The sequence below is a fragment of the Typopeltis vanoorti genome, chromosome 17, assembly GCF_054136105.1.
Source record: "Typopeltis vanoorti isolate ZY-2024b chromosome 17, IOZ_Tvanoo_1.0, whole genome shotgun sequence".
Classification (NCBI taxonomy): domain Eukaryota; kingdom Metazoa; phylum Arthropoda; class Arachnida; order Uropygi; family Thelyphonidae; genus Typopeltis; species Typopeltis vanoorti.
Window position 1 is genome coordinate 26,962,476 of NC_143565.1, and position 13,722 is coordinate 26,976,197.

A 13,722-nucleotide genomic window follows, 5' to 3' on the forward strand; every position below is an offset into this window, starting at 1 on the left:
TATTTCTTCATCTGTGTCTCCAGTCATAGGTATATAAACCATTATAATGTTTAGGTTTACTGGTTCAGAATTGATGCTAATTGCCATGATTCTGTCACTGTTTGATTGTTGTGGTTACTTTTTTGCCTAAGTGTTTCTTAAGTATTATTCTATCCTTGCTTTTCCTGAGAATATTATCCTGTAGTCATTGCTCCAGAAATCACCTTGGTCTTGCCATCTTGTTTCACATATTCCCAGCATGTCTATATTAAGACTCTTCATTTCTTTAATGTTTTCAAATTTTCCTATTTCTAATAAGGTTTTCACATTCCATGTTCCTAATTTTTATGCTTCTTTCTGTCTATATCAGTTTTGCTGGTTTCCAACCTGTGAAGCCTGATTTCTTCCCCTGCTGGGCATGACTTCTCTCATGGAGGCTCCATCGCTGATCTCATTTTGATTGTTTCTAGTTCTAGTTTCCATGCTGCTTTTTCTAGGGATATTAATGCAGTATGATCCTTAGTACTTGCTTTCCACATTGCAGTGTTACAATCATTAGTCCTATAAATTGGTCTGGCTTGTAAGTTTCTGGTTATGAACCTTTTTAACATCAACTGTCTTCAGCCTCAGGCCAGTACTGGTAGTTGCTGCAGCCCACTACCAAGGTTTGTATTGGAGTTTCCCCTCTCCTAGGTATCTCTTAGTCTGGCTCCTATACAAAGACCTGTCCAGCTTGGGTGGCCCTTCTGGTAGTTGCACTATTTACAACACTACCGCTGGCATAGCTCTCGGGGTTGTTGAAGCACACAAGTCACACCACCATGTCAAGGTGGAGATACCTTCGGGGATGAAGGTATCTCATTATATTAATGCAAATTAAAATCACAGATGTAGCAGTACATTGTATATCGGTGCAAGAGATATGAAATACTATGCTCAGTTGCTGAGACAGAGAAATAATGGAAAATTTCTTAAATGCTTGATCTGTGCAGAATTTTTCATTTCTGTAAAAAAAAAGTTTAAATTTGTTCTCATTTACAGCCAAACTGGCATTATTCCAAAGTTGCTTAAACAGAAGCAGCATAAACCAAACGTCCCTGCCTTCCCCCCCATGTGTTGGCTCAATAATTAAATAAAACTTTTATCCCTAGAATTTGTTGATAATAAACAATCTCGAAGTAATTTGAAGCATTTGTATATCAAGGTCACTGTTCATTTTGATTTAATCTTTCCACCCACTGTAATAACACAAGATTAATGACCTATGCCATCAATACAGATTAAATAAATGGACAAAGTGCTTTCCACAAAACCAAACCAATATATTTCTGCCAGAGATCAATCATCCACCTGCTCATTCCTCTACACACACTATTTTTTTTGGTGAAGGAACAACTATGAAAAATCCATTTAAAATTAAAAACATTTTAATTAAACAAAAAATAGATATTTTAATAAAAATTAAGCTGTTAACATTGAGACAGTTTGTGTATCATTTAGATAAACATAGAATAAACATTGAAAAATTGAACCTATCTAACATGACAAAATTTCATGCTGGCTGGGGCGTCGCCCGCTTAAACAAAGACCCCGTTGTTTTCGCCAGGGAACCAGGGCGAAAAGCGAAAAGTCAGCTACTGGAACAAATCTGAAAACAAACCCCAACTCAACATCACCAGAGTTAAGGATCGGTACTATCAATGTAAGAAGCCTGAATAGCAAAGAAATGGAGCTAGCTGAGGAATTGGATAAGTACGAGATCAACATAATAGGGGTGACTGAAACAAAAAAATCAAACTGGTGAGATCTTTCTGAGCAATAAATACAAAATGTTATATTCAGGCAATGACAATCAAGGAAAAGAAGGAGTAGCCATAGTATTCAACACAAAATACGAGGCTAATCTTCTTGAATGGCAGTCAGTCTCAAGTAGAGTAATGTGGGCAAATATGAGAATGGGGAACTGGACAATGCGACTTATTTGTGTCTATGGTCCCCACAGAAGGTTCTACTAAAATAGAAGTGGAGGAATTTTGAGGCTTTAGAAAAAGCAACTGACACAATGAAAAAGGAAAAGTTGGTCCTTGTTGGGGATCTAAATAGCAGAGTAGGAAATGATTGTCAGACATACAAAAATATTTTGGGAAAATTTGGAGAAAAGAGCAAAGCTAATAATAATGGCAAATATCTGTTGGATTTCTGCTCAGGACATGGACTGGTTATTACTAACACCATGTTCCAACATAAAAATGTGCACAAATTCACATGGAGAGAAGAGGCAAGGAATAAGAAAAGTCTTATTGACTATGTTATTGTTAATAGTGATGTTTTCTCCCTGGTGCAGGACACCAGAGTGTACAGAGGATTTGAAATTGGAAGTGATTATTTAGTCTTGAGCAGGATAAAATTGAATTTCATATTCAAAAGAATAACATGTAAGAAAGTTTTAAAGCGAATAAAAGTTGAGCAGCTCTCAGATGTGAGCTGTAGACTAAAATACACAAAGATTATTGAAGAAAAAATGGAAGAGTTTGAGAACAGGAATCAAACCTTGGAGATTCAGTGGCAAGCCTTGAAAAAACCCTGATTGATTCAGCTAAAGAGGCATGTAGTGAACATGTCAGCAAGGATAGAAAAATTAGAACTCCATGGTGGACACAAGTTAAAGAAGCAGTGGAGGAAAAGAGAAGAAAGCATATCAAAAGTTCCTGTCAAATAAGTCAGCTTGTGCTCTTAGAGAATACAGAGACAAATGCAAGAATGCTAAACACTGTAAAACTAGCTAAAAAAGTCATAGGAAGGACTTTGGCAAGAATATAGAAAATAAATATCAAGAAGGTGGCAAAATATTCTGGAGGTTGTTGAAGAAGCTTAGGAATGGAGGAAAGAGTGCTGTAAAAGGAGTTAGAGATGATAAAGGTGACATGAAAACAGGAGAAAAAGATATCCTTGAAGTATGGAGTAATTACTTTGAAAAACTGCTAAATGAAACAAGCAGTGATGATAGCACAGTGGTAAAAAACACTGACCAGGCATGCAGTCAGGAATACATATCCATACTTAAAGTAGAAAAAGCCATCAAAGGCTTGAAATGTGGAAAGGCAGCAGGAGTAGATGATATTTGACCAGAAATGCTGAAGTATTGTGGTATAAGAGTCTTACAGTGGCTGCACTGCATAGTTCAGAAAGCCTGAACAGAGGGACGAATTCCCGATGATTGGAGTAGAGCTCATAGTACCCATATATAAAAAGGGAAATAAAACTGAATGTGAGAATTACAGAGGTATTTCCCTACTGAGTGTTCCTGGCAAAATCTATGCAAGTGTACTTGAGAAACGGTTGAGAAGAATTGTGGAAGCAAAGCTTGGTTAAGAACAAGCTGGATTCAGGCCAAATAGAGGCTGTCAGGATCAGATCTTCACTTTACGACAAATAGTCGAGAAAGCATGGGAATATAACAAAGATCTGTATTTAAGTTTTGTCGATTTGGAAAAAGGCATGTGACAAGAGAGAGAAGCTATTTAATATGCTGCAGTTATATGGTGTCAATGGGGCATTATATCAAGCAATACTTAGTCTTCATTTGAGTTGAAAGTCAGCAGTCAGAATTGAAGTACAAGAAGATGGTTTAATGTTAAATCTGGTGTGAGACAAGGATGTACATTATCTCCTGTGTTATTCATTATCTATATGGATCATATTATGAAGGAAAGTGGTATTAAACATGATATCAAAATTGGAGATGTTAATGTCAGCTCTTTGCTTTATGCAGATGATGTTATACTTCTAAATAAATCTGCTACAAGTCTGCAAGATTCTCTGACTAAATTGAATAGTTGTAATAGATATTGTATGAAGGTTCAGCAATAAAAAGACAAAGAAAATAGGCAGAATCATTGAAAATGTCAACTGTGTTGTGAATGTAGAACCCGTGGAACAAGTAAAACATTTCAGCTACTTAGGCACGATTTTACTGAAGATGATAAATTAAATTTAGAAATAGACAACAGAATCAGCAAAGCTGGTATGGTGGGAAGTCAATTGAATAAATTCATATGGAATAAGAGAAATTAGTTGGAACACTAAATTAGCTGTATACAACACAGTGTTCAAACCAGTTTTAACTTATGGATCTGAGAGCTGGGTCAGAAGTAAAACACTTGAACAAAGACTGGAGACCACAGAGTCCTGAGAAAGATTATAGGTGTGAACAGATGGCATCAATGGCAATATCATATTAAAAATGAGGATATTAGGAAAGACCTTGACCTTGTCAGCATCCAGGAATGCATTAGCAGAGCTAATCTCAGGTGGTATGGTCACTTAAACAGAATGGGCGAGGAAGGATTAGCAAAGCAAGTGTTCTCTGCCAGGTTGGCAGCAAAACGACCCAGAAGAAGACCAAGATATAGGTGGATTGATACGGTGCAAAGTGCCTAGGACGATAGAAATAAGATCTGATAATGTTGGAGTCTTGACAAGTAACAGACTGATTTGAAGGAAAATTGTAGATAGGAAGTTAGTAATGGTGTAATTTTTTTTTCATATAGTACTATCATATCCTGTATACCCCTTGAGAGTACATGGCAAGAATTTGATGATGATGAAATTGAACCTATGCGTGATAGCTATTATTTATCTTATATAAATAGTCCATTATTGATGGACTAGGATGATACAACTACCACCTCAGCACTCATTGAATAGGAGGATTTTGAATTTGTAGATTACTCTACATAGCAATGTTGCATCATTCTAAAGAATCTTCTGGCTAATATTTAATCCCATGTTCTGAAAAGACTGCATTTGACATTTTAATCGATTTAATGATATGTGATGTGATTGGTGTTCTGAATTAGATTTTATAAACTTATTTGTCCAGAACAAAATAAGCTCCAGTTACAAGGAATATGAGAGACACCAGGTAGCAATAATGGAGGATTTTATCTTTAGGCAATGGTAAAAGTGAATTGATAGGTTTATGATTTTTATGTCTCCCACCCATGAAAAGTTGTAAACCTATAATACATTAGTACCATGAATAAGCTAATAATTTTTTATATCTATCTATCTAATCTATATCTCTTAAGACAGGGTTCCAGAAATACAAATCAACAAGCCACAAAAAAAAAATTTTACTCACCCAAGGTATTATGTGCCATGAAGAGGATAAGCAAGATATCAGACTACTTTATATAAATATTGTTATATAAATATTGTTATACGTGATGTTTTAAAAAACTAAATGTTATGGTGACAAAACAAAGTAATACATTTAATTCTCACTATACATTACACGTAATTATACCGAAATATGATTTCCTTTAATGTAGGTTTAAAGTGTATCCACAACACACAGCTCATCACAACTCAGTTTGTGTTTTCTTTCATTTGCTGTTCATAATGGGGGGGGGGGGGGGATTTATATAAATTATCCATGAACAGTAATTTAATAGGAAAGACATAATAAAATTCACAAAAACAAGAAAGTAGGTAGAACTGTGTGCAGCCTGACTCACTTCTCACAATGCACTGTCATCTGATCTTTGACTTTTTTTCAAGTGAAGTGTATTTCTGAAACAACAGTATTAAAAAAAAATTTGCAATGTAAAATTTTCAAATTTCAATGAAAATCTAAATATTACTGGATGCCTGAAGTTACGTTTCATTTCTAAAGCAACAATTGTGGATTATCTGTCCATCCATGGTGCTAATGTGTTATGGGTTTATAATCTTCTGTGGGCAACTTTTTTTCAGTCACCCATATTATTATTATTCGTGACACCAAGTAGTCCGAAGACTCATCACGGGAGGACACCTATTGTACAACTCTCCACCACTACACCGATCCTCTACTACCAATCATCTACATCAGCATCATCTACTGCCCACTACCACAACTAGTATTTTTTGTCAGTAAATTGCACGTGTTTTGAAGGGCCGATTTGTCTGTTGCAGAGAAAAAACCCTACTACCTCCGTATGAGATCTGTTAACTCACCTTCGATCGAAAAAGTCCATAAAAGATTCCTCCCTTCACGACAAGAATCGAATTTAGGCCTTTTCCAATTGAATGATGCAACATACGAGTAACCAATTGACGTCAGTTGAAAAGCATTACCAGAAGACAAACTTAATTTATTCTTGTAAGGATTAACTTTCTGCATCAACTTTTGTTGTATTACAGTCAAACTACAAAAGTTTATAAGAGTCAGTCCAATATTGATCATTATTGTAAGAAGACAGTATACGAGAAGCACTGTCTAACAGTTTTTCTTGCAGGAGGCAACAAACAATGATGAATGCACCTAACATAAAAGAACTGTCATAAGTAACAGGTGACTCAATGAATATCTAACCTTAGTCTTTTGCCATGTGATTTGTTCGTGGGCTACAATTAGCCAAAAATACTCAAGTGCATTGCATTAAGTCTTTCTAATTAATTGTGGAACAAACTCACTTCAGCCCTCAGAATCCATTTATCAGAGCATGAACTCCAAGTGCTAAAGCAGTACACAGGAATAGCCCATGCATACGATCATATCCCACATTTGATTGAAACTGGGCTAAGGAAGACCATTCCACAAATGCCCAAATAGTCTGAGATCCAGTGATTATGGTAAAGTCACTCTAATGCTCCTAGTGCTATTTCCAATTATCAGTGCCATGCAATATGATATATATCACATGCTCAATTCATTTGATACACTTGTTATTGATTCATACTAACAGGCTACAGAGTTCATGCCATCTAATATGATGGATCCACTGATTGACTAGGGTGTTGCTATATCCTACTCCTGCCATTTGCATGGAACAATTGGAACTGGGACTCAAATTAGGCTACCTATTAAGCACAGAGTTGTTCTTCCTCTGCCTACTACTTATGGCTGCTTGTTTTTAAATGGAACCTAAAGTCATTTTCTACTCCACTTCAATATCATACCGAATTACATACACACTGTGCAACTTATTAAGTTCCTCTGCTGATCATTCTAGGGTTATGCTGGCATACTGACTAATTTTAATCATAATTTTTGTAATCTTCCACACAGTGAAGTCTTATATGAAGATGTCTCTGGATACAGGACTGTTAGTGGCTGGTTGATATAGGATGCTGTTGCTGCATGTGAATACTAACAAGGTGACAGCATCTATGATACTTGCACATAAAAATCTTATGTGCAAGTATCATGGATATCATACTGTCTCAAGTCACTTTAGGTCACATTACTGGCCCATCATGTTGACTTCTCTCTCTCACTCACACACACACACACACACACACACACACACACACACACACACACACGTTCAATCCCCCAGTATCTACCTACCTATTTTATATAGCCAGGAATGAACAAGAGTTCTTTTATGTAGATTTTATGAATGTGGATGCACATAAGAAAACAGCCATCCAGAGATTATATCCATACACTGTATTAATGAACACTACAATAAATTAATGAAAATCCTTACTATCTCTACATTTGCAGTATTTTGCATAATTGAACTACTTTAAGCCATGCATGTAATATGATCAAACTACTGACATTACAATAATAAATGTTCTTGCACTTTTATCGTTGAAAACAAAAACTTGCATTAGTACGACTTCTATAGAGTATTCCAGAAAGTTAAGTTTATGATCTTAGCAATAATTATATTTCTAAAATGATTAAAAATTAATAATTGAAAAAAAAACTGCTGGTTTAAATTTGAAACATTTACATAAAAATCCAAATCTTTAACTCACTCTGAGAATGAGAAGAGCAGCAACACATGTCAAGCCTAGAATCATATCCCATATGCTGCAGGAGGAGAAAATAAAGGTTTCAGATTTATAAAATAAATGCAATAAAAACATCAATTTCATTAAAACGTTATAAAATACGAGAAGATATAACAAGCAAATGTTCTTCAAATACAACGTTTAGTACCGTTCAAAGTATGGTATTTGTTATTTTTAATCTATATCAATAGTCACATTCAGGGGAGAATATATAAAAAGAAATGCTAAAAAAAGAAAGAAAAAGGCCTCCAATAAATGGGCCAGTGGTCTCACACCAGGTTATGAAATTCAGTGAGATTCAAACCTGTAGCCTGTTGGTTGGAGAGCAGGTATGCTAACCATGCCAGCATATAACTGATGTCACTGTTCATTCTCTTGATCATAATGATATCCTTACAAGAGCCATGACTAATGCTGACAACTGTTGGACTGATCATTCTCATTTGCTACATGGCTATCAAAGATTGTACCTAAGAGGGGATTGAGATGCAAGTCACACATACAATGTTCCTACAAGATTCAACCAGTTCCACCAGGTTCTCAACAGCAAATCACCAACTGAGCATTCTAAGACATTGAAATCACCTTTACTGTTGCCTGTGAAGAAACAGTTGGCCTAAGAAACATCAAGACTAATTTGATGAAAATTACAGAGGAACCCATCTTTTGGTTGAAAATAAATGGAAAACTTTGCATGCTTGAATAAGAGTACTGTTCTTTACAGTAAAAGGAAGCTCTACTCTGTTATTGCTTCATTACAAGAGCTATGTGAAATGCTAAATCGAGAAATGCAATCAATTCCTTACACCATCTTCAAAACTGCAGTTACTAAAGGATTTGAAAATAAGTCAAAACCATCATTTGAAAATTTTTGAAGCTCTACAGTAGCTAAACACATCCCAGTTGTAACTGAAACAAAACTGTGTAGAGGTGAATTTATTGTCACAACTACTTACAGAAGATAGTGTTAACACTCTTAGCTCAGGCAATTTGTCATCACTTCCAGACAAGTAACTGTTCAAGAAATCATACCCTGCTTTGAATATGGTATTTATAACGTATCTCCCACAGTGACTAACAATATTTGTTAGGAAGTGACCAGAATTCTGACAAGCCTTCTAAAAGCAAGATTCTATCTAGATTGATGGATAGAAGAAATATATAAGCCTTAAAAACTTTCACAATAAAAATTAATAAAGCATATAAGGTAATGAAACTGTCATTATGAATCAAATAAAGTCAAAAACAGAAAAATTAGTAATCTTCTTAAAGGCTCTCCTCCATATAGACAATTATACCAAATCCTATCAAAAGAAAAGCTGCAGAAATTATTTAAAAGCATGGATATATTGGGGTCCCAAAAATCCACTCCACCTTCATACACAGGTAATAGCAGAGATAGTCCCATCTACAAACTTTCCAAAAAATTAGCAAAATCACTTTCTCCCATAGAAAACTATCTTTTCTTTACTAAAATTTCTAATTTACTAAAATTTAAGGTTTTAACCTTTATAAAAACATTAACTTGAAAAAATCAGACATTGCACTCAGCTAGTATTAATCTCAGTTACTTAGTACTGAGAGTTTTTGCTCTTGAGATTTCTGCCTAGTTCTCTGATGAAAAACAGTTTGAAACAGTTGTCAGGCCAGTGAAACCTTTTCAAAATGGAACAATAGGAGTGGAATATATGGACGCTTGGGTAGCAATCCTCTCTCCTATAAAGTCTGGCTAGGGCAACTGTTAAATATTGGCGAGTGTATTCGCTTAAGCTCTCTGGTCAAATATCATAAGAAATTTTTAGTTTCTATATTCGGCTTTGAAAAAATGCTAGATTTAATATCTACTTAATTTTTATAAATTTGCATTGCCGAAGTGAAGCCTTTTGGACTCAAGCCATGGAAAAATTTTGAGAAACTTGCATGGTTACTTACATTTCGAGAAGCACATTCTCTTCTGGATGACCCAAATGAACTTCTTACAGAAATAAACCATCTGAAAACTTCTTTCGAAGTTAATGGATATTCCAAAAGAATCATTGAAAAATTTCTTCTTAATCCTCCTAGACATCACTCAGAAGAAACAAATAGATTCAAAGGCAATCTATCTATTCCTTACATAAGTACTGTTTCATATAAATTAGCAAAAGTTCTAAGAAAATACAATATCAGAACCTTGTTCACTCCACTTCCAAAGATCCATTTCTTAATAAGCCACCCAAAACCTTGTCATCATCAACACAAATACCCTGGTGTATATAAAATATTCTGCGATTGTGATATTCCTTATTTTGGGCAGACAGACAAATCTGTTGAATTGCGTATGGAAGAACACATGAGGGACATTACTTACAAGAGACAGTGAGCCAGTGCATTATCAAGTCATATCCTTTTCTCGGCTAATCATAATGATGAAAACCAAAGTCACAAAGTCTGCTGGGAAAAATCTACTAACATCTTCCGTTGCAACAATGAACTAGAGAGAAAAATTGTGGAATATAGAGAAATCATCTTTATCCTGTTCATCTAAATAATAACTTGAGCTACAACCTCCCAGATAGTCATTCAGCTGCAATCATGTACTGGTGGTCATGTAATGCTGCAAGCACGCACTCTCCCAACAATAACAAAAGAAAGAACAGCTTTAAATACAACTACAATGTTTTCATGCTAATTATGTATAGAGACTATGTTGTTCATAGTCTTAACCTTCAGTGTTTAGTGTTTTTATATCAAAACCTTTTTACTTAAAATCTTGGTTCTAGTAATTCAATTCTTCATATAAAAAAAAAAAATTATGACTACTACTATTAACTCTGAGTTGGGATATGTTCATTTTAAAATGAATATATATGTAGAAAGTATTTTACCTTGGGTATAAAAAATTTTAAAGATACCAAGCTATTTTAAACCTGGTTTTACTCCATTTCCCAAGTAAGCAAACAGACAAACAAGTCAAGTTTGTGCTTGCATGTATTGGAAATCTAGCTGACCCTCAAAGTAATGCAAGTCAAGGCAACTCATGGTAAAAGTAGAATAAGCTCTGATCACTATTCTTAATATTTACCCTTAATGCACAGCCCATCTCCTTGAGGAGATGTATGATGCTATGTATTAAGGGCAAGGGGCCACTATCCAGACCAGTTTCGATCTTTATTGATGTCTCATCAGTGGAAGTCAGGGTAGAAATATCAAGATTTTAGTAATACAGAGCTTATAAGTATTTTACCAGAGCAAGTTACCATAAGATGTTTTAATCTTATTAAATAAAAATCTCTGGATGACAAATGTAGAAAGTATTTTACCTTGGGTATCTTTAACATTTATTAAATCACCTTATGGTAACTTGTTCTGGTAAAATACTTAAGCTCTGTATTACTAAAATCTTGATATTTCTAGCCTAGCTCCCACTGATGAGACCTCAATAAAGGTTGAAACTGGTCTGGGTAGTGGCCCCTTGCCCTTAATACATAGCATCATACATCTCCTCAAGGAGATGGGCTGTGCATTAAGGGTAAATATTAAGAATAGTGATCAGAGCTTATTCTACTTTTACCATGAGTTGCCTTGACTTTCACTACTTTGAGGGTCAGCTAGACTTCCAATACATGCAAGTGCAAACTTGACTTGTTTGTCTGTTTGCTTACTTAGCAAATGGAGTCAAACCAGGTTTAAAATAGCTTGGTATCTTTAATATATATATATATATATATACACATATATATACGCACACATACACACACACAGTGACACCTCAGCTAATGAGTGATCCTGCTAATGAATTTTTTGGCTAACGAAGATTTTTCGCTGTTTTACGACTGCTAACGAATGTTTCAGTGGATGCATGCGCAAACATGAATGGTTGGGCCATTCATGGAGTTTCTTTTTCATCTGTATGTGTGTGACAAAGAAATGTCATCAGAGGAGGACAGCAATAAAAAGGGAAGAATGCTGACAGGTGACATTAAAAAATGCTGCACTACTGGGAAGAGTTTCAGTCTTTGGCTACAAAGTGGCAACCCAACAAAGCTGAAATGAACAGACTGTGCCTTGGTTGAAGAAAAGAATCACTTTAAAAACATTCTGAAAAAAAAAAAAAGAGAAGTTCAATCTACTTGGACAGATTTTTGACTTCTCCTTTAGCAAAGAGAAGGAGGCCAGCTACTGAAGAAGAGGAGACTTACCTTGAATAAACTTTGAAAATTTGGAAGAATAGTAAAAGTGTTGTGTACATATTTTCAGTTTAATAAAGTGTATATAATAGTGTAAAGATAGTCAGTTTTTCATTCTACTTTCCATTATCTTTCATCTAATTGGGTAGCTATTCATCTCAGCCTTCAGTGAGTTTTTGCCTTTTTATAGTGTGCTTTTTACTAATTTATAAAACTTATCTTTAAATAGTAGGCAGCATCCAGAATGAATTAAACGATTTTCTATAGAAACCTACAGGAAATCATGCTTCGGCTAACGAATAAGATTCCCGAATGAATTATCTTCGTTAGCCGAGGTATCACTGTATGTATATATATGAGGATTGTTTGAAAAGTTTGGTAAAAAAATAAGTTAAACACATTTCTTTGGAAAAAAAAACTTATTTCTCAATATAGTCTCCATCAAGGTCTACACATTTGGTCCAGCAAGTTTCCAATTTTTTCATCCTATCTAAAAAGTAGGATTTGTCAAATTGTGCAAAATAGTCATTGACAGCCTTGATGACATCCTCGTTTGAAGAAATTTTTTTTCCACCGAGCCAAATTTTAAGTTTGGGAACAAGAAGAAGTCACACGGGGCCAAGTCTGGAGAATATGTTAGATGTGGATCCAATTTGAACCTCAATTTGTCAATTTTGCCATTGCAAGGCCCGATGTGTGGGACAGTGCATTGGCTTGATGAAAGAGCACTTTTTTGTGTGCCAATCTTGGTCATTTTTTCTTCAGTTCTTTTAAACGGTCCAACAATGACACATAATAGACTTCTGTTATTGTCTTACCCTTTTCCAAGATAATTCCTTAGGAATCCCAAAAAACAGTGGCCATCACAGTCCCAGTTAACAAAATGGCGTTCACTTTTTTGGTGGTCTTTCACCATGCATTATCCACTGTTTTGACTGCTGCTTGGACTCAGGAATTGATACAAAAAATCCTGTGAATTGTGATTAAACATTGCCAAACACTGCATTGAAATGTCTTTTCACATGCGTTTTTGATTGGCAGTCAACAATCGTGGCACCATCCCACACACAGCTTTTTCATGCAGGATATTATACACCCATTCAGTCGAGATACCTACAATCTCAGCAATCTTGCACACTTTCATAACAATAGATTTTGTCAATCATTTCCTTTGTAGTGACCTCAGTAATGCATCCAGACCGTGCTTCATATTCGATGGACTTATGACCATGTTTAAACTCGTTTATCCAAAAATAAATAGTCTTTAATGTTGGTGCAAAGTCCCTATGAACTGCATGTAACTCAGCTTTGATCTGCATGGCCATCCACCTTCAAATAAGTGTTGTATCACTGCACAAAACTCTTTTTTTCTCCATTTTTATGAAAAATGGAAACACTGTCATTTTAAATGTTTGACCAATGAGAACTATGCATCGCATGTGGCTAAAATTTTGCCATGGGTCATGAAAAAGATGATACGTGCTTACACTGGTATGAATGAATGAATTGAGTCACTGTCTATTGGAAATTTACAAAACTTTTCAAACAACCCTCGCATATAGTTAACTTTCTCTCACAGATTTCAAATCCTATCCATAGCTTTGCAGATAACAGTACACTCCATTCTTCTTTTTCATTTGATAAACCATGCAGTGCTCAATTCTTAGAATCCTCAAGATCCATCATGACCAATGTCCTGAACTCTTATCTCCTAGCTATGTTTCAATTGGGCAAGGACAACCTTGTGGACTTCACTGCCACCAAAACTTAGTCTTTTTGGATC

General features: G+C 35.2%; 1 protein-coding gene across 1 annotated transcript in view; it reads right to left on the minus strand.

Moving 5' to 3' along the window:
• LOC150097235 (sodium-independent sulfate anion transporter-like) overlaps positions 1-13,722 on the minus strand; it is a 217,815-nt gene that overhangs the window by 124,795 nt on the left and 79,298 nt on the right. Inside the window, exon 6 of the mRNA XM_090407626.1 lies at positions 7,735-7,789. Within this exon, the coding sequence (XP_090263752.1) occupies positions 7,735-7,789 (55 nt within the window). The remainder of the gene's footprint in view (positions 1-7,734; positions 7,790-13,722) is intronic.